The following is a 22,442-nucleotide window of genomic DNA, read 5'->3' as shown; positions in this document are numbered from 1 at the left end:
TGCTCTCAAGGCAGCCCCTGGGGAGGCCTGAGGGAGGAGGAGCCGGCCAGCAAAGAAGATTCCAGAAAGGAGAACGGCTGGCTTCCGCAAGGCCTGCAGGAACAAGCATGGAGTGTCAGGAAACCCACGTAACTGCTCAGGGACTTGGTGACGCAGGAAGGGACAGGGCACTTGTAGGGAAGGGACCGAGGGACGGCAGAGAGCCAGGAGGCCCCTGTGAGGGTCAATGCCACCGAGGCCAGAGGCAAACGGATACCACTCACCACAGAGATTTAACAGTTTAATAACGACTCCTCCACAGCCCGACGGGGCAGCTACCGCACCACGTCTCACAGCAGGGCCCAACGGGCACCCCACGCTTGCCCCGGGGGCGGCTGACTGGAGGCCCTGAGGACACAGAGCGCCCTCCCTGCCCGCTGGCCTGCACAGCAGGACCTCTCCTCAGAGCAGCGGCCAGGCCTGAGCGCGTCCCTTCTCTCCGGGGGCCAAAGGGCAGGACAAGGTGCCGGCCCACCTTGCCCGCTCCGCTCACTCCGCCCCGAGCACCTACACGGACAGCCCTCGGAGGGACCGACGGGCCTGCAGCCCACCCCACGCAGCCCGGGCTGAGCGGCCTCTCCCAGGAGGCGGCCCCGTCCCGGTGGGCCACGAAGGCGGCAGGCGCCCACCCGCAGCGAGGCTCAGGCCCAGCGTGGTGGCTCCTCACCGAGCCGCCGGGCCCAGCTGCTCCTGACCCCTGACCCTGGGGAGAGGCGGCTAGAGCCCCGTCAGGTCCACAATGGCCTTGATGAAGATGGCGTCATCGCGCACGTAGGAATTCTTGGCCTCCATCTTGGAAACGGGGCAGAAGAGGGGGCAGCCGCTCGCGATGTTCATATCACTGACTGGCCTCTGGAAGGAGGACGAGGTCACGTCGGGTCTAAAGGCGTCGATCACATGCTCCCGGTTGTTCTGGTCAAGCAGCATTAAGGTCACCTGGGGGAGAGCGCCCCGCGGAGGGACAACGCTGAGTCCCGGGCCCCCCCCCCCCCCCCCGCTCCACGGCTACCGGGTGTCAACCCCACCTGGGTGATCTGCGCTCCGGCACTTTCTGTGACCAACCCTTGGGACCCAAGGCTACAGTTCGGGCTACGTGGAGCTGCATCGTGGTGCCTTTTCTTATGTTCACGTGGCAAACGTTTCCTTACCAGAGGGCTCACAGAATACCTGCCGCCCTCCCCGAGGAACAGCACTTTTCAGATGCGCTGCCTCCACCAGGAAGACCACGGGGCTGGCCCGGCACTGGCACCTCCAATCCCTCAGCCCGACTATGACACAAGAGCCTCAGGTGCGGCCTCCAGCCGTGGCCCTTCCTCTGAAACCAGCCCCGAGGCGGCATCTGCAACCGCTGGCCCTAAGTGGCCGGAAGCCCCGGGGCCGACTGGGTGGCGCCCCAGCTCCACTGCAGCGACAGAGCCACGTGGAGGCCCTGGGCCCAGGAGCCTGAGGGCCCATCCTGACAGCCTGCCGCCCACTGGGGTCCCCAGAGCAGCTGCTGGGACAGCCTCGCATACCTTTTGGTTGAAGGGCCACCGCAGGAGGGCGTCGTTGGGGCCCTTCATCACCACAAAGAAGAGAGACAGGTGCGTCCCGCGCCCGGTGCCATCTCCGTTCAGGTAGATGCGCAGACACATCTTGTAGCCGTACCTGCTCGTGTAGAAGGCTGCAGGGGGGACGGGAGGGAGCGTCAGTGAAGCCAGGCCGAGGGCTCGTGCTCCCCGCAAGGAACAGAAACGCAGGGACAACACCCAGGTTGGGGGCACGTACTTCTCCTCTAAGGACGCAGTTAGTTCCTAGCGAGAACAAACGCCCAAAAGAAAAATAGGTGATTAGAAGAAGTGCTTTTAGGGGCGCCTGGGTGGCTCAGCTGGTCGAGCGTCCAAGTCTTAATTTCAGCTCAGGTCATGATCTCACAGTTCGCGCACAGATCTGAGCCCCGCGTCAGACTCGCTGCTCTCAGCACAGAGCCCGCTTCAGAGCCTCTGTCCGCCCTCCCGACTCTGTCTCTCCCCCACTCACACCTGCTCTCAAAAGTAAACATTAAAAAACAGCATTTCTAAAAACTCTAAATGTAACCCCAAAACAGAACCAGCCGTGAAGTTCGGGGCGGGGGGGGGGGGGGGCTGGGCTCGGGTCAAAAGGCCGGGGTCAGACCTGAGCCGGGGCCGGGAAAGGGCACAGTGGGGGAGACCCTGGGACAAGCCAGAGGCGACATTCCCAATATCCAGCATGGCGCCCAGAGACACGCAGGAGCCCAGACACGGCACGAGGCCGGGCACCCCCAGGAGCGGCCCTCACGGCCTTCCTGCCCGTGGCCCCAGAAACCACCCTCCCTCAGCTCCCCGGACACCAGCCCGCTCCGGCTGTGCAGCTCTGCCTGAGCACAGATGAGCGTCTCCCGGGGGCGTGTCACAGGGCCACCCCAGCTGGAGCTCACGCTCCGTTCTCTATCAGGTTCCGCCAGAGCTGGACCCGGAGGAAAGCTGATCGGCAGGCACGCTCCCACTCCCGAGGAAACGCGCTAGCAAAAGGAGCTGCCTGCTCGCATCCAGTGCAGAGGGGCCGGCCTCCTGAACACGCCGCTCCCCACGCGGCAGTCGCCTGTCCCAGCCAGGAAGACAGAGCGTGAGCGTCCGGTTCCACACGGGGGATGGCGCGGTCGCGGGCGGGCCTGCCTGCGGCCCTGTACCCGCCAGCAGGAGAGGCGCCCCGCCCCTGCCCCCGCTCTCCCGGGCTCCGAACACATAACCACGGTAGCAACTTCACCGAAGTAAACGGTAAAGGGCGCCCGTGGGGTGGGGGGCCGGGCTCGGCAGGAAGGGCCCTGGGCCGCACGTGGCCCTGGCAGAGCAAGGGAGCCCGCCGCGTGGACGAGCGCCCCCTTCTCCCCAGCGGTGCCTTCCAGGGAACACCCCTGCGAGTACCCGCCCGAAGTTCCGTGCGTGAGGGGACTCCCCGGCCCAGGCGGCCACCCGCCCACCCCGCGTCCTCCCGCGGAGGCGCTGCCGGCACAGCGGGGGCCTCCAGCTCGAGGGTGCGCGGGTAGCTCGGACACCAGCAGCTCTGAGGACAAGTTCCAGAAGGGCACCTGGAGAGAAGATGGCGGGCGTGCGGCCAGCCACAGCTTCCTGGCGCTTCCTGGCGAAATCCGAGATCTTCCAGATAAACACGCCGTCGAAGGTGGACGCCTCCATCTCGTGGACCTTCTGCTCCAGCTCGGCCATGGCCAGGTCCTTCAGGCCGATGCTCCTCTCCAGCTGCTGCACCTGGGGGCGCAGGGGGCCCCGTGAGGGTGCCGGCGGGAGGGGCTGCGGGCCTCAGAGGCCACCTTGCATTTCGCGGGACGGCGCTTAGGGAAGTGCCCCCGTGCCCACCTTTCCACCGACTTCGAGCAGGACGGCTTCTCCCAGTGCCCGGGGCTTGACTGGGCTCAGCTCGTAGGGGAGCTCCGTCCCCTCAACACCCCCAACCCCACCTGCGCCCGAGACTCGAGAGCTCAGTGTCAGGAAACGCACTCGTGGAACCCACAGGCCCGAGAGAAGGGGCCACCTCCCAGAGGCCTCCAGCACCCCCACGTCAGGCCCATCGGTGCACACGGCTCCGAGAGGGACTCCGGCTCAGACCCAGAAGCGGAGAAGCGGGAGGAGCGTCACGCTAGAACTCAAGGTGCCATCCCTGAAATCCCAGCTCCGAGGCCCCGTGATGCCCTGAGGCCCGCCCAGACTAGCCCTGGGGGCCCCGGGCCCAGACCTTGTTACTCAGGGCCTCGATCCTGTCCTGGTCCAGTCGGTGCTGCCGGCCACAGGCCTCGGCGGTCATGGCGACCCTCTCCACCTCCCGGTTCAGGACGCAGACGATGTTCTCGAAGGTGGCCGTCTTCCTCTCCAGGGCCTCACACCGCTGCCGGAGCTCCGCGGCCTTGGGGAGCTCGGCCTCGGGGTGCAGTGTGTCGGCTTCCCAGCCCCCGACCTCGCCTTGGCCCAGGAAGCGGCCATCGGCCCCCGACGGGTGCCTGGCCTCCAGGAGGCCGCCCAGCAGCATGGCCAGGTGTTCCCGGAGCCACTGGGCCTCGTGCTGCTGCTGCTTCTCACTCTCCACCTGCAGAGGGAAGACGGGGAGGCTCACGGCGCCGCACCGGCACTCGGCTCGGAGCCAGAGCCCCACGGACGTGCCGCAAGGTGCGGCGACGCCACCGCGTCATTCACTTGCCGGCACGTCACCTGTCGCTGGTATCACTGTCTTTCCAAAATCCAAACCTTCCTGGTGACTCGTCTGCTTTTATGTGAAGTAACAGGAAAGAAGACACGGTTTAAAACTGCCCGAGGTGGAGGGTGGGGGGGACTAGTAAAGCGAAGCTTCTTCAAATCCTCTTTATCGTACGGTTCTGACCCGGTAGCCAATTTCTCCTGAGACTTCACGACAAATTTAAAAAAGTTAAACGCTCCCGAAACACCAAACGAAGGAAAGAACAGAGGCCCCGTGAGGCACAGCGCCCAGGGCGCAGCTCCCCAGCGGGGCTCTGACGGGACGCCCCTGCCAATCCGGAGGGGCGTGTGTGAGGCCTCAGGTCAGGATGAGGTCAACAGGCTCGAGACGACACGCGCCCTCAGCGGCAATCGCACTCAGGCCGCGGTGGGCTCTGGCCGCTGGAAGGACGGTGGCTGCGGCACCCGGGGCCAGGCCTGGCCTCGGGCGGCGCCCAGGGCGGGGGGGGCCCAGGGCCTGCGTGGGAATGGACCGCCACCACGTCACCAAACAATGAGCAATGGTGGGAGGGGACACCAGACACCGGGTGTCAAGGCACCAGGTGACAGCACAGCCGGGGCTACCACCCCTGGAAGTTTCTGAGGAACAGAGCACCGGCCGTTCCCCAGGCCCTCAGAGAGCCCCTTGGGGGACAGACGGTCAGGGAAAACGGTAGAGGCCAAGTGGACGGAGAACCGCCCAGGCCTGAGGGAGCTGCGCGGAAGCTGACGACAGGTCAAGGTCCTGAGGCGGGAACGGGTCAGTGTGCCCAAGGACGGCCAAGCCAGTGACTGGTGCAGAGACGTCAGAGGCAGCCAGGGCCACAAAGGCCACGGAAGTAGGGGAGGCAGGTGGGTCCAGGACCTGTGTGCAGGCCGCACGGATCTCTGGCTGCCCTGGATGTGAGGCCGGTGACACGAGGTGCTCTTTTTGGGAAGGGCAGGGGGGTGGGCACATGTCACAGTGTGCGGCCGAGGCCAGAAACGCCCACCGGACACCAGGGAGGTACAAGGCCCTGGGCATTTTCAGCAGAGGGACGCGAGCCCTGACTGAGGCTGGGACACCTGACGGCCGAGCAGGTGGACGAGGCAGCAGAAACGGGAGGGAAACCAGGAGGCCAGTCTGAAGGCTCGGCAGACCCGGCATTCGGGGAGAGGGCACGCGGCACGCTTCTGCAGGCTCCGCCCACTCACGAGGATCGACGGGCACCCGCCCAGCCCCCAGCGGACGGACCCAGGGCCCACGGGACTCACCATCTCGGGGCAGCCGACAGCACGGAACCTGCACGGGACTCGGCATCTGCCACATGCCCGGACGTGGTCCTGGAACTGGGAGGACGGACGCCATCGGTGCCCTTACTCTCTCCTCCCTGCCACCGCCCCCTCCCCAGACCCCACCCCCACCGGCCCGGCCCCTGCGGTCTCAGGCTGAACACGGCCCACAACCCACCACAGGTGTGCAAGTACACGCGCACGCACACGTGGCCACGTGGCCCGTGCGTGTCAACGAAGGGAGGTGGGTGCAGGCCAAGGGCTTCAGAACACACGCAGACGCCCAGTCTCGTGCTCGGGCCTCTGCACCCCAGTCTCTCCACCACAGCTCGTAGGACACGTTGCGTCGAGGGCCCCCGGGCCCTTGGGAGCGAGGAGGGGCCGGCCTGACCGGGGGTCAGACGCCCACGACGGACCAGCGCGGTGCTGGCACATGACAACGCCGACGCCGACAGGCGCGGAACCCAGAGAGCCCGGCCGTGCACACGCCGGGCACTGACACGGGCGGCACGTTCCGCCAGCAAAGACCAGGGAGGAGGGGGGCACTCGTAAGTGGGCAAGGGCGAGCGGTCCCTCTGCCTCCATCTGCCAGGACCGTGGAAGAGAGAGACCGTCAGAGGTACGAATGCCACATAAAAATAAATGAAACGTTAAACTAAGAAAAAGGACAGGGGACCGTGGCCCAAACCACTGCTGACACTTAGGGCGTCAAACACAGAGAAAAGGAGCACGGAGTCTCCCCCCGTTGCAAGAGGCGGGCGGGAGTCCCGATGTTCCCGGTCAGGGATGAGGGCCAGCCCGGAGCGAACAGCTCCCAGCCTGGCCCACGCCGGGAGAGGGGAAATGGGAGTCCCGAGACCCCCATCTGCCGCCACCGCGGGGGTCTGTCACGGTGCCTGTGGGCGGGGCCTGCGCTCGGCCAGTCAGCACACTCTCCCCGGTTTCCACCAGGCACCCGCACGACCGGTTTACAAAACTCGAAGCCCAGTCCGTCTGTAAAGGGCGATGTCAGACTAGAAAGCCGAGGCGGACGGCAGCTCAGCACCGAGACGGCCTCCCGGGGCCACCAGAGCAGAGGCGTGCGCGTGAGTCCCAGAAACGAGGCCGCCAGCGTGGTCCACGACCGACACTGTGAAAGCAGCCGTAGGCCGGGGCGGCACACGTAAGCCACCAGGCCGAGGGGATCCGGCACCGAGACGCTCCGCGGCAAGAGGGCTGAGATCACACGGAATCAGGCAAAAATCCGAACTGGAAGCGTCAGTATGAACCCGCAGTACGTTCTCTCCTTACAGGGAGCTCGGAGCCTGCCCCCAGCCCTGCAGGGTTCTGGATGCAGGTGAGCGTGTGCGCAGGGGTGAGACTGAGCGGCGGCCAGGATCTCAGGCGTGTGCGACTTCTCCCGGGCCGGGTCACTTCCATCGTGGGAAGCGTAACAGAACAGCGGCCCACGGGCCACCACTGAGCACGGGGCACAACGCGCACGCCCCCGCCCCGTCGTCACAGACGCCAGGAGACCACTTACTTTCTCGCGGGAGATCTTCTTCTTGCCACAGCCGTCACAGGTCAGGGGGAACTTGGGGCAGACTTCGTGGTGCGCCTGAAAGACAGCGGTCAGGAGCCGGGGCGTGTGTGAGGTCACCCTTGCCACCTCGTGGCCTCGTTCCGGGGTCGTGGCTCCCGAGACCCCTGACGGGGCAGCTCCCACGGGCACTCGCAAGTGTCACTTGGGAGGGTCAGAGCAGAACCCCCTCTTCTCCATCTGGCAGCTCGGGGCCACATGAGGACAAGCCGTCCACGGCGACCAGGGCAGAGCACCGCTGCTGGTCACCCGAACTGAAACCAGGCCACTGAGGAGCAAGGCCGTGGGACGTTGAGACCCTGGCCCTGTGAGCGGCCAGATGCCCCGCGAGTGGACGCACTCGGGCCTCTGGACCGGATGGTCTATAGAACGGGGGTCTGAGGGGCACAGCAAGGACAGACGTGCAGCCCAGCTTCTTCAAGGAACAGCGGCAAAAAAAAAAAAAAAAAAAAAAAAAAAAAAAAACAAGCAGCCCCGCAGAGCACAATTAAAGAGACCTTGCAGACACATCATCAAGATGCAGCGTGGGGACCGTCTGGACCCCGATCCCGACAAATCAGATGTCGGGAGACACGGGCACCAAGTGAGCCGGGGATGGCGGGGAGTCGCCGCTGAGACCCGGAAGGGACGGTGGCATGTGCAGCGGTCTAAGAGCAAACGTGCTCAGAAACACATTCTCAAAGTTTCCAGAAGACACGACACAAAGCCTGGGACCCCCCTAGCAAGCAGGGGGAGCCACGTGGTGCCAGGCGCGTGGGGACACGGGCACGCTCCAGGGAGGGTGGCCCAGGCCTGGCGCTGCGGCTCCCTCCGTGTGAGTTTTTCTAAAATAAAACGGGTTTTTAAAACCACTCGGCTCTGCCTTCAGATCCGCCCGAGTTCCTACCAGGCACCTTCCACCCAGCTGGCTGCGAGCGACGGACTGGTGGGACGCGGCGAAAACGCCACAGCGGCCGCGACGGCGGGCCGGCAGGCTCAGCGTTGGGGCTCGAGGAGCTAGGGGAGCCCTGCCGGACGCCCTCACCTTCAGGTCGGCCCAGCAGCAGGGCGCCCGGCAGTGCCTGCAGCTGAGGCTCCTCTCCGGGCACTCTTGTTCCGAGTGCCGCTCCTTCTCCCCGAGGCGAACCAGGCCTCTGCACGCCGGGCACTCGGTCAGCATGAACGGGCAGTGTCCTTCGTGGCAGCTCTGGCAACAAAGGGAGCACGGCGTCAACAGGGCACGCGGCGGACACGGGGCGCACACAGCCGGCCGTCCCGGCTGAGGCTCCGCTCGGGCTCCGACGCCGGGCGCCGGGCCCCGTCCCGAAGCCACGAGCACCGGGCACTCATCCGCTCCGACGCCCGTGCTCCAGGTGAGACCGGAAAGGGGAGGGCGGGGGGACTCCACGCTAGCTGGCTGCACCCCACCCACGTGACACCCCAGGGACATCCCACCCCGTCGAGGCTCCAGACTGACATTCGGGGACGACGGGATCACTGGCCAGAGAGCGAGAAGGGCCACGGAGCCCGGGCCGAGGCGGAGGGCCGGGAGGGCGGAGGGCCGAAGCCGGCCTGCTGGGTGCAGGGCGGCCAGGCCCGGAGCGGGGCAGGCTCTCGGTGGACAGGAGGCACAGGAGTGATGAGGGCTGATGTGCTGGGAGGACGGACCACAGCGGCCGGACCGAGCGGAAGAGGACGGGGAGCCCACCCGCTCATCCCACGCCCGCGCTGACAGCCCACAGGCGGTGGGCCTGGGGAGGGCACGTGCCGACCCGGGAGGCAGGGCCCGGCCAGGGGTTCCCCCCCGGCGCGGAGGAGGAAGGTGCAGTGAGGAGGGCGGGATGTGCTGTCTCCCGACTGGAGCCACAGAGCCACGAGCAGGGGAGAGCAGGGGAGAGTCGAAACCGGTTGGAACCCGGCTGAACCTCAGCTGGAGGACGATGCTGTGGGAGGGGCTTGGGGCAGAGAAGCCGGTGGGTGGGGGGAAGGTGGGAGAGGCAGGAGTGCCCCCAGGGCGCCGGTCCCTGACCAGCCTGGCACTCCCTGCGGGCGTGGCGCGAAGTTCCCAGCAAGGGGAACAGCAGAGGGGAGCCGGGTGGAGAGACCTCTAGGTTTGTCTGCCCTCCTTTTTATTGTGTCAAAACACACACGACACAAATTTATCATCTTAACTGCTTTTGAGGGCATCGAGCACATTCACATTGTCGTGCGTCCGTCCCCAGAACGTATTCATCTTCCCAGACTGGACTCTGTCCTGTGACACACGGCCCCTCCCCTCCCCCGCCCCCGCGGATCCGCCGCCTCCAGGGCCTCCGGTAAGCGTCCACTCCTACAGAACGTGTCCCCTGGGCTACTCTCAGCACGGTGCTAAGTTGTAGGTAGGACACACGAGGCCCCATCAGGGACAACGTGGGGCCTGCCGGGCGGGGAGGCAGAGGTGGCTGAGAGAGGAAAGTTCTGGACCAGCTAGAGCAGAAGCAGGCTCAGCCACTCCAGCGAGGTTCAGGCTGGGCAGCTCGGGGCTGCGATGCCCGAGGGGCGTGGTCTTTGGGGTTTCCCTGCAGAATCCCGGTTGTGGGGTCCCTGAGGGGAGCAGGGGAGCCTCCGACCTGCTCTTCCCGACTGGGGAACGGGGTGGTCGTGTCTCCGTCCCGCGCCAGGGGCCTGGCTGTTGGCGCCAAAGCCCAGCGCGTACAGGGCAGAGGCCACGGGTGAGCCCCGGGGAGGCGGAACACGTGCGGTGTCCTTCCCGCACGGCGTGGAAACTTTGGATGTCACGTCCGGTGGCGCCCACGCCTCCTCGCGGACCCCACGTCACCAGTCTCCCGGGGCAGGCACCCCTGCCCTCTGACTTCTCACGGGGACACATACAGACCAGATGCTACATTCCCGGCCAGCCTCCCTGGTGACCCCGCGGCAGCCCGACGGAGCACCCCATATGCTGCCAGGTGAGGTCCCAGCCTGTCTAAAGAACACGTCGTGGACTGCCCGGCTGCACAAAGCCCGGGTCCTCACAGCCTGCGCCCGGCCTCCCTGAAGCGCCCCCACAGCCCCTGGGCTCCTCCGCTGCCTGCCCACAGCTGCTCGAAGGCTCCCGGCTGGGCACACGGCCCGGTCCCCCACCATCCATCCGCACTTGCCGCAGGGTCCCTGGGGCGCTGGCAGGTGGATGTCACATACCCCACCACGATCCAGCAACCACACCAGGTACACCATAAACACTCGAAATGAACCAAGGACAAGTCTCAGAAATGATCACGGCTCAGAGTGGAAAAGATACAGCGGCCACAGCTGAGGTGCTTGGATTTCATTAAAGGAGTGTTAACACATAACATGGGAGCCCGAAGGGAAGCACAGAGCAAGTGGGCACCCCCGGGAGGGCTGAGGGCATGCAGCCCCCTGCTGACGGCCGCCCCTGGGCCCGGCTGACGGTGGAGGCCTGAGTTCATCATCCCAGGGCCTCTGTGGAGCAGGCACTCAGCACCACCACCCTCGAGGGATCAGAGGGACCACCTTCACGTCCACTCAGGGAGAAGCACACGCCTTGGAGAAATCAGCCTTTATTCAACCAGAATTCAAACTAAGCGTCTCGGTGAAAAGAGCTGTGCTGACTCTGAATTCACAGGGATGTGCGGGACATCAAGCAGGCTTGACTCGGTCTCACCTTTCAACTGTGACCACTAGTCACCCCTGTCCCCCATCCCGCCTTCAGCGGAGAGCTTCCCCCCTGCCAGCCGGCCCCTCCTCTGCCTCCAGCCGCAGGCTCCTGCACCCGCCCCCAGAGAAACGGCCCTGGGGCTGTGCACACGGGCACCTCTGGCACCTGGCAGGCGCCCCACTAACATCTTTGAACTGGAGTTTTAAATTATTGAGCTCTTAGAAAATACCAGGCGTTATTGCAAAGGAAAAACATATTCAGAGGCTAACCGGGACTCTCCGAACAGCTCAGCCACAGCGCCAGCATTTCACAACACCACTGGTCCCAGCCCCGCAAAGGGCAGCGAGCTGGCTCAGAGAGGAGGACGGTGTGCACAGAGGCCTTGATCTCACCCAGGCCCGTGACGTTCACAGCCAGGGACAGGGTTTACCAAAGGCCAGGCCCAGTGTCCCAGAGCAGCGCCCGCCCTCCCACATGACCGAACCCACCCTCTCAGGGACTTTCCGGGGCTCTCCGGGCCAGCCAGGGACTTTCCAGCCTGCATGCCTGCAGGGCCGTGGCCGAGCCCACAGGCTGGCTGCGGTCCCTGGCCCTCAGCCGGAGGCCCACGAAGCCACCGCCCACCCACACCGCGGGCCTGGAGGCAGCAGAAACCGGCCTTCCAGACCGGGAGGTGGGGGGGAGGGGGGGGGGAGGTACTCCACCTGTCCCCAGGGGGTCTCTGGGTCCCTGCAGAAGGCAGCACAGCCCACTGTGCCTACTTCCTGGGCCCACCAGCCCCCAGAGCCTGCTCGGGCTTCCCACCCTCCCGGGAGAGACCCCAAACCCCAGGGCCTGCTGTCGGGACAGCCCCGGGCAGTAACGGCTGCAGGCCTGTGGTGCTGAGCAGGGCCGCCCCGCTGTGCGGGTACGGCCGGGAGCCTCTGGGTCTCACTCCCAGGAAGGCAGCGGTGAGGGTGCAGGGAGCCGAGAGCTGCTCCACTCGAGGCCCCAGGCGCCTGCTAGATGGACAGCACGTCTCACCTTCCCCACCAGAGGCTCCTCCCTGGGCACGGCCAGGCCGCTCCCCTGGAAACACGCGGCTGAGAGCCCGAAGACCAAAAAGGCTAGTGGGTCAAGAGAACGAGGGAAGGACGGCACACAGGCCGGGAGCCCGGGTCCCAGTTTCAGACCCGATGGGCCCTCCCTCGCCGTCACGACTCAGTGCCCAGGGCCCACCCCACGCTGGGGCTGGCCCGGGGCCCGGGGCAGGCCTAGCTCCTGAGCCTGAGCCTAGGAGAGCCAGGCTTCCGTACCCACAGCCTCTCCAGCCTCGCCTATGGGGCTGCCCATCTGAGAGCCCCACCTGCCGCTCCATGCCAGTCCCAACCTCTTGTCCTGGCGGCGGCCTGGCCGCCTCTTGCCTCCCTGGGTTGCGCTGTTTCAGGGCTGTCACGGGAGTGGATGGCCACAGGACCGGTCCCCTAAGTCGGGCTCCTCTCACTGAACGGAGTACCCTCAAGGTCTGTTCATACGTGTCACCGTTTTGTTCCCTCCCTTTTACGGCTGAATCCTATTCCGTGGTGTGGACTGACCGTGTCTCGTCTGTCCCACCGTCAGCTGGCGGACGCTCGGCTGCCATGACATTTGTGCACGAGTAAGCGGGCTGCGCCAGTTAAGAGGACGGCCGAGCGAGCGAGCGAGCTGTGGACGCTGCACGAGGACGGGCAGGTCCGGTCACACAGAGGCCCCGCTGTACCAACGCAGGGACGCACACTAGCCTTGCCTGGCTGGGACAGGCCACGGCAGGATGGGAACAGCAGCCACCGCCCTGTCACTGGCCAGATGCCTTTCTGTGATCGCAGTTCGAACGTGGCTACTCCTGCAATGTCCAACGTCTAGACAGTTCGAGAAAAGAAAGCCCTAGTCCGAAGACTCACGGAAAAATCCCACCGAGCAAGAAAACTACTTTCCTGCACGTTCAGCCCCACAGAGCCAGCACAAGGTCCTAGCGCACCCGGCCGCCTCGCTGCCACCCGCCACAGCCCTGCACAGCTGAGGACCCCGGGCCCGGTCAGGTGCAAGCCCCACCCGAGGCCACAGTCCCCGGGCCCCTGGGTCCACACGCGGGTGGGTCGTCAGCAGCCGCCGCCTCCTCTGCAGACGTCAGCCAGGCTTGCAGCCGGCAGGCTCACCGAGGGCTCTGCGGGCTGCTTTGGGGATGGGGTCCAGGCTCGAGGCCGAGCCGGTGCGGGGGCCCCTACCTCATACTCTTTAAGGGTCCCCTTCCAGGTGCAGCCGTCGCTGGGACACACAGCCGGCAGGCTCTCCACCTCCCTGCGCGCAGCGTTGTCCGGGAACGCCTGAGGACAGCATTCCTAGGTTAGGCCTCCACCCGCTGCCCCCTGCCTGCCCCGCCACCAGCCTTCCAGAACAAGGCCCAGCGGCAGACGCAGCAGCCCCAAGCTCTAGCGGCCACCGGGGCAGCGAGGGCGGGTCCTAGCTGCCGGAACGCCACGAGGCCATTGGTGTCACTAAAGGAAACCTCGAAACGTTTTCTGTGTTTTGACGTTTTTTGCTTAAAGACTTTCACTTACCGAACCGCTTTCCAAAATAGAAATGCCCTCTTCGTATATGCCTTCGTGAACACAGGCGGCACAGTTCTGAGGCCCGGAGCTGGGGGGAGAAGCGAGGGGCCGGCCATCAAACCCGCTGCAAAGAGCAGAGAGCACTAGGCCGCCCGCCCAGCGCCACTCCTCGCCCCCATTCTGCACTTTCTAGACTGAGATGGAATCAAGGAGGAGCACGCGTCGACGTCCAATGTTTCAGACGTTTAGGGGTGCCTGGGTGGCTCAGTGGGTTGTGTCCGACTTTGGCTCAGGTCACAATCTCACAGTTTGTGGGTTCGAGCCCCGCATCGGGCTCTGCGCTGACAGCTCGGAGCCCGGAGCCCGCTTCGGATTCTGGGTCTCCCCCTCTCTCTCCGCCCCTCCCCTGCTCATGCTGTCTCTCAAAAACAAACCTTAAGAAGGAAACAAATAAATAAAAACAAAATACTTAAAACAGGGGAGAGGATTCCAATCCTCTAACGGTGACCCTCCCGCTGTGAACAAAGGTGCTCTCTGGTGGCTCAGCCGGGCGCCCAGGCGTGAGGTGCTGGCTCCCTGGGCCCACCCACCGGCCCTCGACATGCCAGTGGCCCTCAGACCAGACTTCACAAGCTCCTGGGGACATGTGCCTCCAAGGCACACGCAACATGAGCCCCAAGTGTGATTTTCAGCTGTCTCGTGCCCACATGACGCGCACGGACACCCAGGGAGCAGTGGCAGCAGACGGGCTCTCGTGGTGTTCGTTTCACTCCCTGTGTCCACGCTGCCCCGGCAACCCGCGACTCCTCCTCTTCGGTCGCTAACTTCACTTTCCTATCTGCAGTGCGCCTCTGCCTTCGGGGGGTGTCGCCGGGAGCACGGCCCAACCCGAGGCCCAACCTGCCACCCGCCACCGGCCCCCAGTACCTCAGGATGCTGGTCAGGCAGTAGGAGCAGTAGCGGTGGCCGCACTGTGCCTGGAAGGGCCTGCGCAGGACGTTCCTGCAGGCCGAGCACAGGTACTTGTCCTCTGGCTTGGTCCCCAGCAGGGTCTTTGAGAAGCCAGGCTGCAACACGTCTAGGGAGCCGGGAGGGGTCACGCTGGCCGCAGCCATGGGAGCCGCGAACCGCCACGTCCTAAGGAAGAGCACAGGGCAGGAGAGGGTCACGCAGGGGCCTAAGAGCCGCCTCGACTGCAGAAGAACCCCCCGCGGAAAATGGCCCTCGCCCGGCGGTGAGGGGTCGGGGTCGCCAAGCCGAACAGCGGTCTGGAATCGGAGAACCAGGATTTCAGCACCACGGGGAGCTCTGCAGACGATCTAGTCCCGTCTCCCACCACAAACACGGAAATCGAGGCTCGGCCAGGGTGGCGCTCTGCCCACGCCGCACAGCTGCGCCAGCATGCCCACTCCAGAGCCCCCAGGCCAACAGGCCGTCCTCAAGGTCGCCTGGCCCGGCTCGCTGACCCGCGGACAGAGCGAGTGCCGGCATCCGGGGAGGCCACCTTCTGGCTGCACAGCCATCGGCAGCCCTTATCCTCGTGCCTTCCTGTCTCCCCCAGACCTCCTACAGATCAGCCTGGCGGGCAGCAAATTCTGACCTGCCTGTGCTCGGGCCCTAGGCAGCCCCCAGGACGCGGCCACCCCACGCGTCGGCCTCTCCAACGTCACCCCTGACAGCAGGCACGCAGCCTGCCGGGCACCACCGCTCTGCTCCCTGGCCACCATCACCAGGGTGCCCCCTCTAGAGAGCTGCCCGCCGCTGTGCACCAGGCCTTGCCAAGGCTCCCAGGACACACGAGCTCCCAGGACAGGGGAGAGGCTCCCACAGTGTTCTGACCCCTTGCGTGGGACACACAGATCAACAACCAGCATCTCAAAAAGCCAGAGAGAACCGTACCTGCTAACCCTCCAAGCTGGACAAGTACCCAGGTGCCACCCGAACACGCAGCACTTTGACCTCAGAGCCACCCTGGCCCGTTTGCAGTTGCTCCAAAGAGCTTTCTTCCCCAAACGCCCCTGGAAACACACCCCCGTGTCTTCTCATGGATGTGCGTGGGGAACACGCCAACTTTCGAACCAGGATGTTCTGAAATGACACCTCTTTCCAACGTTCGTGGGGCCGTCTTCCCTGTCCTAAGCTGGTGTGACACCACAGGAGGCAGCAACAGACGGTGTGCCCCTGCCTCCCATCTGCCGGGCACAGCCACTTTCAACCAAGGCTTCTGGACTCGTAGTCGGCGAGGCCTCGCTTGGGCCGCGTGCCAGAGCACACAGGCATTTACTCCTCCAACCACAGGACATATGAGGTGTCGTGCCCGAGGCCACTTGGCAGGAGGCCACGGCGCCCTCTCACTGGTCCACACACTCTCAGCACGTGTGGGCGTGTCTGGGCCCCTGCCCCATCCATCTGTCCCTCTGACAAGCGGGGGAGTTCACTCTCTCGAGCCCGACGGCACACAGAAGCGCTACGAGGCGCCACTTACTAAAGCCTTTCGGTAGACACCGACAGTGCAGGCCAGGGCAGCCGAGGAGGGAGGACCCCTCAGCCCACGCCTCTCAAGGCCACGTCCGGATGTGCTACACAGAAGCACTACCAAGAGCGAAGGGCTCGTGAAAGTCCACTTACTCTCACGAGGTGATTTCACGAGCCATCAACGACGTACAAATCAACGCTCTAAACTATGTTAGCGGGGGCGTGCCTGGGTGGCTCAGTCGGTTAAGCGTCTGACTTCCGCTCAGGTCATGATCTCGCGGTTCGTGGGTTCGGGCCCCGCGTCGGGCTCTGTGCCGAAGGCTGGGAGCCTGGAGCCTGCTTCGGATTCTAGGTCTCCCTCTCTCTCTGCCCCTCCCCCGCTCGCGCGCGCGCTCTCTCTCTCTCTCTCTCTCTCTCTCACACACACACACACACACACACGCACACACACACTCACTCTTTCTCTCTCAAAGATAAACACTAAAAAATTTTTAAAAATCACTGGTAAAAAAAAAAAGCCACGCTTTAGGTCTCTACTCTGTATTTATTACCTTAAATGAAATCCAACATCAAAAGCAAAGGAGCGTAAGCACACGACTGTGTTACACGGGGGCAGAGGAGACTCAAGTAAGAAACCAACAGCTCCGTGACAGTATGAGGATTACGGTGATGCTTTCTTTTGAAAACCTCACTGAGCAGCCTCCCCTACAGTCTGTGAGACACAGCTTTATTCTGGCACCGACATTCTGTCTTCTCGAAACCAGACCCGGCTTCTTGGCCGACTGATCACACCTTCTTTGGCAGGTCCCACTGCCCTAGCCCATCAGCTTATGCTCCCATTAGACGTACAAGACCCACACGGGTGGTCTCTTTCTGGCCTTGACCTCTGTCAGCTCTGGCCAGGCCTCAATGACCACGCGAACACAGCCTGGTCAGCGGTCACTACTACCCGACACAGCTGGACGGCGGGGATCGGTATTTCTGTCCTAAATGCGGAGACAGGCCCTGGAGGACCCACGGATTCCACCCAGCGCCACAGCACCAGCCCCCGGGTCCCGCCGCGGCCCATGCCACGCCTGGGGAGTTCTCAGTGCTCACGACCTTAAACGTTGTGTTCAAATCTCGTTTATAATGCATTTTAACTTTTACAAACCACAACGAAAGACATCACAGAGACTCAAAAGCACTGCCCCAAAATGTAACGCTTTGAAGGCCATCAAGACATCAAGTCCCGCCGCCGTGGCGGGCTGCCTGCCCCGACCACAGAAGAAAACTTCCCCATCCCCGCGCCTGGACTTCTGACTCCCTGGCGGCCTGCACATGTCCACCCATCTGGGCCTCCCCAGATGACCAGCGCAGTCAGCAGCCCCGACACAGGCACGAAGGACGGTGGGCAGGGTGGCCACGGGAGAACAGGACTCGGGGCTCGTGGGCACCCCAACCCGGAACCTCAACATCCTGCTGGCCCTTTCAAGCTTCCCGCCTATTTCCCAAATACTGACTCTCTCGGGTAAGTTGCTCATAACCAGAGCAACTCCACTGGCAATGAACGTGTGAACGAGGACTCCCATGCAGTCTGCCCCGGATCTCACACTAACTGATTCCCCCAAAACAAGCTCCAGTTAACTTCCGTACAACAGATTCACATTTTGTTAAAAGGGCATCTCTGTCAGAGACGAGACAGTATTTACAGAATAGTTCCAGTTATGTGACGTTTGAGAACAGGCAAACCAGCCCACGACAACACAAGCTGGGAAGTGATGACGTCTGGCTGCACGAGCCTGGGGCACACGAGACGTCTGCTCTCCTTCCTGGTTCCTGGCACAGAGCTCCTAAAACCCCTGGGATTTCCAGAGCAACGGGGCCAAGGGAGCATCTTCTGTGACTCATAAGCCCCTTTCACGCCCGCCCCCTGTGAGGGAGGAGAGGGGCCGGAGACTGACCTAACCACCCATGACCAATAAGGCAATCGATCGTACTTTCACGAAGGAGCCCCTGTAACACCCGGACCAGGGAGGTTCAGAGCGCTCCCGGACTGGTGACCCGTCACCGTGCCGAGAGGCTGGCGCGCCGGAGGGCGTGGGGGCCTGGCAGCCCTGCCCCACACCTGCCCTGTGCATCTTCCCACCTGGCTCTGCACGGAATCAGTGTCTCCCTGAGTTCTGTGAGCCACTCTAGACTCAGTGAACCCAAGGAGAGGTCACAGGAATGCCACGTTTGGCGTCAGAAGCGCCGAGTATAGAAACGCAGACGTGCCGGAGAGGCCCGGGTACGCAGACGACCGCGCGCCGAGCTGTACCCCCAGGATCTGTATATTTTGCTGTACGTGCGCCTCAACTTCCAAAGAAAAAGATGGAGTTTCGGGAAGCCTGGCTGGCTCAGTCGAGGAGGTGCAACTCAATCTCGAGGTCGTGAGTTCGAGCCCCACACCGGGTGTAGAGACTGCTTAAATAAATTCTAAAGATTAAGAAAAAGATGTAAATCTCTAATTACATATACCCGTACGCGTTTATCCAAAATAACTCTGTCTCGCGATACTAAAAATGGTAGAGCAGGGCGCCTGGGTGGCTCAGTCCGCGAAGCACCCGACTTTGGCTCGGCTCATGATCTCACGGTCCGTGAGTTCGAGCCCCACACTGGGCTCTACGTCGTCAGCATGGATCCCGCTTCGGACCCTCTGGCCCCTCTCTGCCCCTCCCGGGCTCGCGCGCACTCACGCGCTATTTCAAAAATAAATAAATAGTAAAAAAAAATAGTTTTTAATTGCAGAGAACCCGCAAGTCAGGTTCTGACAGGAAGAAGCCCCGAAAGAGAGGTGCATCTGGCACCGTGTGCTGCCCTGCCGTTTCCTCTGCTGCAGGTGGAGCTGGCGGCAGCCCCTTCACAAGCCCGGGGCCCGGCCTGGGTGCAGAGCACGGGGACACCTTCACATGCGCCGACGCTCTAAACTAAGGCATTATGAGCAGACACTGCGGGTGGGTGAGTGTGTGTTTAATATTTACTTTTGAGAGAGAGAGAGAGAGAGACAGAGTGCGAGCAGGGGAGGGGCAGAGGGAGAGGGAGACACAGAATCCGAAGCAGGCTCCAGGCTCCCGGGAGTCAGGACAGAGCCCGACACGGGGCTCGAACTCATGAACAGTGAGTTTGTGACCTGAGCCACCCAGGCGCTCCTACGTGTTTCTGGTCCTAGGTGCTGGCGCGCGCGATACGTGTTTCTGGTCCTAGGTGCTGGCGCGCGCGAGCCTTCGTACCACCTAAATGTTGATCTTGAGTCTCTCTGACTAAAAACCAGGGCCCTCGGCAGGGACAAGGTGATCAGTCATGATGCAGCGACTGTCCCTTCGTTCCACCTGACCCAGCTGACCACCCCGCTCCCCTCCCCTCTCCCCGACCTCTGAGCGTGAGTGCCTGCACATCCGCATTCCCCTGGAGAGCTGGGCCCCCCTTCGGTCGCTCCAGTGGAATCCTCAGAGACCACGGTCTCTCTCTCTCATCCACCGTCTCCAATGCATCAGTAGATCCATTGGCTCTACCCTCCACAGACCCCTGGAATCTGACCACATTGCTGCAGGCAGGCCTGGGCCTCCACCCTTCCTCCACCCTGCCCGTCCCAGCATCTCTTTCTCAGCAAGGCCTTCCCTGTCACCTGTCACCGACACCGCACCGTGCTGGCCTCCTTGTGTGGGCCTGTCCCTCTGGAATGAAAGCTAAGCGCCAGGAGGCAGGGACTGGGAGGGCAGGAGGAGGGACCCAGGCCTGGGCACGGGGTGCAGGGCTCCGGTACCCGTGAAGCCAGCCCTTCCTCCACACCATTCCAAAGTGGGGCACGCCGAGCCCGGAACCGGGATGAAGTGTCCCTTCAGAGTCATGCCCCATCCTCCTCCTACCCCCCACCCGCTGAGTCCTCACCTCCCTAAACCACAGCCAGGTCACCTGCTCCGCTGCCCACTGGGCCCCGCAGGGGACGCGGCCCCGATGCTGCTCCCACTCAGAGCTCGCACGTCGCAGCTCAGACCCCGGACGGCTTCCGCTGAGCCTGCCTCCTGCACCCTCCTCCCAGGCTCAGCACCCTCTGTGCAGGGGTGAGGCCCTGTGGCGGGACAGGGACATGTCCTCCCTGTGGACGCAAGAACCAGGCTTGAGAGTGGTTCACGCATGCCCATGAAGGAGCGGGCCCAGTGCAAGGAGAATGGCGCACCGCCCACGGGCCTGGACTCCAGAACACGACGAAGATGTGCTCCCCGTTCTGGGCATCGTCTGCGGGGTGTGTGGGTAATTTCTTCCGGGTCTTCTTCTCTGGACCTTCCTGCCCTGGCCTCTGGGCATGTTCGTGATGTCCCGCCGTGGAAACCCACCTGGCAACTGCCCACCGCCAGAGAGGGACCCAGATGCGGCCCTCAAAACACAAAGTGAAAAGGCCTTTATCCTCCCAGAGAAAATGCGTTCTCCGGCGACCAGCGAGTATGGCACATCCTGTGCTCTAGCACCCAGAGCATGACCAATACTGCAGGACGAACATGGTCCCCGAGTGACATTCGCATTTATTTCCCTGGGAAGTTTAGAAACCGCTCGAGAGAGAGAACCCCTGGCTGAAAGCCCCCTCCCCTTGGAGCCCCCTCCGAGGGAGCCAGCAAGGCTCTCTCCATCACATGGCACGGGCGTTTACAGCCTGCCGTCCCCCCTCCCAGGACACTGAGGCAGGTAACAGGACAGGACCACAGGATGCAGAGATCTGTGACACAACACAGCAGGGCACCGGAGGCACCGGACCAGCACAGAGGCCCGAGGTCACAGTGCATGCGTTTGGGGACTGCGGCCACGGGGATTGGGCTCTATTCTGAGAACCAGGTGTCCGGGGAGAGGGGAGAGATCTGCGTCTGCTCAGATGCGTGGAGACACCACTTCTAGAAGCACTGGGGGGCTCTGTGGCTTCCAAAGGCTTTAAACAAATCAACTCTTAGCATTTTTGTTTTTTTAAGATTTTTGAGAGAGAGACACAGTGTGTGAGCAGGGGAGAGACAGAGACAGAGGAGACACAGAATCCGAAGCAGGCTCCAGGCTCTGAGCCGTCAGCACAGAGCCCGACGCGGGGCTCGAACCCACGAACCGCGAGATCATGACCTGGACTGAAGTCCGACGCTCAACCGACTGAGCCACCCAGGCGCCCCTTGTTTCTTGATTCAAGCATTAGCGAATACCGTGGTGCGTAAATCACACTGCAATTAAGCTGTTCAAGAAAAATAAAACTCGAGCAACAATTTCGGGTTGACTGAGACCTGCACCTAAAACCAGCAACCGAGTCGACAGACGCCACTGCCCTCCAGATGCCCCCTCTGCTGAGAGCTGCTGCGCTGGCCCAGCACGCCCCCCCGTGCTCTGCCCCACACTCGCTGGCTTGCTCGCTCGCTGGCGTGCACTCTCTCTCTCTCACACACACTCTCTCTGTCCCAGGCTCCTCCACGGACAGTTCCGAGCGGCCCCACTCCAGGATCTGGGCCTCACCTTCATCATGGGGACGCTCACCGGGCTCCTGCCCACACACGGGACACCCCACCTCTACTCACAGGCTGCAGGACGCGACAGTGCTGTCTGTGACTGGCACCCTAGTGTGACAGCTGATCTTTGAACGTAGGTCTGAACCGCTCGGATCCGCTTCTGCACAGACTGTTTACAGCCCGTTGCAGTAAACGTGCTTTCTCCTCCCTACGATTTTACCATCTTCCTCTAACGCACGCACGGTCAGAATCCGGCACACCACACACAAGGAGGTCTGGGGCAGCCGGCTCTTCGCACGATGGCCAGGGCTTCTGCCCAACCGCAGGCTGCTAGCTAAGTGAAGGCGGGAGTCACAGGCGTGCTCACTCCGCAGCACACGTCCGAAAACTGGAACGAGACAGCACTTAGTGTGGCCTCTGCACGATGACCCGAAAATTTGGGAAGCGTTCCCATTTCAAAAAAAAAGAAAGGAAGAAAAAAACGTTACACGCAGATTTTCAACTGCGCAGGGAGGGGGGGGGGGGGTTGGCGCCCCAACCCCCTTGTATGTTCAAGGGTCAAGTGTGAAGGCTCCGGAGCCACAGGAGGTGGGGGGGGGGAGGGGGGCTGAGGACAGGGAACCGAGAGAGCAGGTGAGGAAGACAGGCGGCTGGAGACACTGATACCTCCGGGACAAGTCGCAGGGGCGAGGGCGCAACAGGGTGAGAAAAGGTGGACCCGCCTCTCGGAGGAAGAAGGGAGCACCAGGTAGGCGCAGGGGAGCCCACAGCTGGGGTCAAGGCAAGGGGTACGCGGCGCACAGGCCAGCAACCAAAGTTCAAGGCAGCCAGGCTGGTGGGTGGAACGCTGTGACCCCGGGTCGTGGCCCCCCGGCCGTGACCTCGCACAGTGGGCCGGGGCGTTGCGGACCGCATGTCACCGCGTGGGGACCCCGCGCCACGGCCCGCGACCGGAGCCGCCGTGGACGCCCGCGGGCGTTCGCGAACTTTCCTGCGCCGGCCCCGCTCCGACTTTCAGTTTCCGGCTGCCCGGCTCCGAAAAATCCCCTCAGGCCCGCGGGGCGGCGACCCTGCCGCCGGGGCCCTGACTCCCCGGAGCCGCCCGCCGCCGCCCTGGCCACCGCCACCGCCCCC

The 22,442-nt window shown here is 63.4% G+C and overlaps 1 protein-coding gene across 2 annotated transcripts; it reads right to left on the bottom strand.

The window, feature by feature from the left end:
- Window positions 1-267: 267 nt before the first annotated feature.
- Window positions 268-22,241, bottom strand: TRAF2 (TNF receptor associated factor 2). 2 transcript variants are annotated; one of them, XM_040460234.1, is made up of 11 exons: window positions 22,031-22,241; window positions 14,266-14,475; window positions 13,348-13,426; window positions 13,015-13,113; window positions 8,159-8,320; window positions 7,078-7,152; window positions 5,538-5,612; window positions 3,790-4,137; window positions 3,128-3,305; window positions 1,554-1,702; window positions 268-975 (listed from the first exon to the last, which is right to left on the bottom strand). In XM_040460234.1, exons 2-11 carry the CDS (start codon window positions 14,451-14,453, stop codon window positions 757-759), a joined length of 1,572 nt encoding a protein of 523 aa, XP_040316168.1. In that variant the 5' UTR covers window positions 14,454-14,475; window positions 22,031-22,241; the 3' UTR covers window positions 268-756. The 2 variants fall into 2 exon arrangements, with proteins under 2 accessions (XP_040316168.1, XP_040316167.1); XM_040460233.1 differs by lacking the exon at window positions 22,031-22,241 and having other exon boundaries at window positions 3,128-3,299.
- Window positions 22,242-22,442: the final 201 nt, after the last annotated feature.

Source organism: Herpailurus yagouaroundi, unplaced genomic scaffold (genome assembly GCF_014898765.1).
Source record: "Herpailurus yagouaroundi ecotype Mexico unplaced genomic scaffold, PumYag 249, whole genome shotgun sequence".
NCBI lineage: Eukaryota > Metazoa > Chordata > Mammalia > Carnivora > Felidae > Herpailurus > Herpailurus yagouaroundi.
The sequence above is the reverse complement of the archived record's forward strand: the minus strand, read 5'-3'. Positions and strand labels throughout refer to the sequence as shown.

Excerpts from the sequence above, each read along its gene's own strand:
- TRAF2 (XM_040460234.1), bottom strand. The coding sequence starts at position 14,453 with ATGGCTGCGGCCAGCGTGACCCCTCCCGGCTCCCTAGACGTGTTGCAG. Across the intron at positions 3,306-3,789 it reads TCGAGGCCCTGAGTAACAAG|GTGCAGCAGCTGGAGAGGAG; the intron begins GTCTGGGCCCGG and ends CTGCGCCCCCAG. Across the intron at positions 1,703-3,127 it reads GCCCGCCATCTTCTCTCCAG|CCTTCTACACGAGCAGGTAC; the intron begins GTGCCCTTCTGG and ends TCCCCCCTGCAG.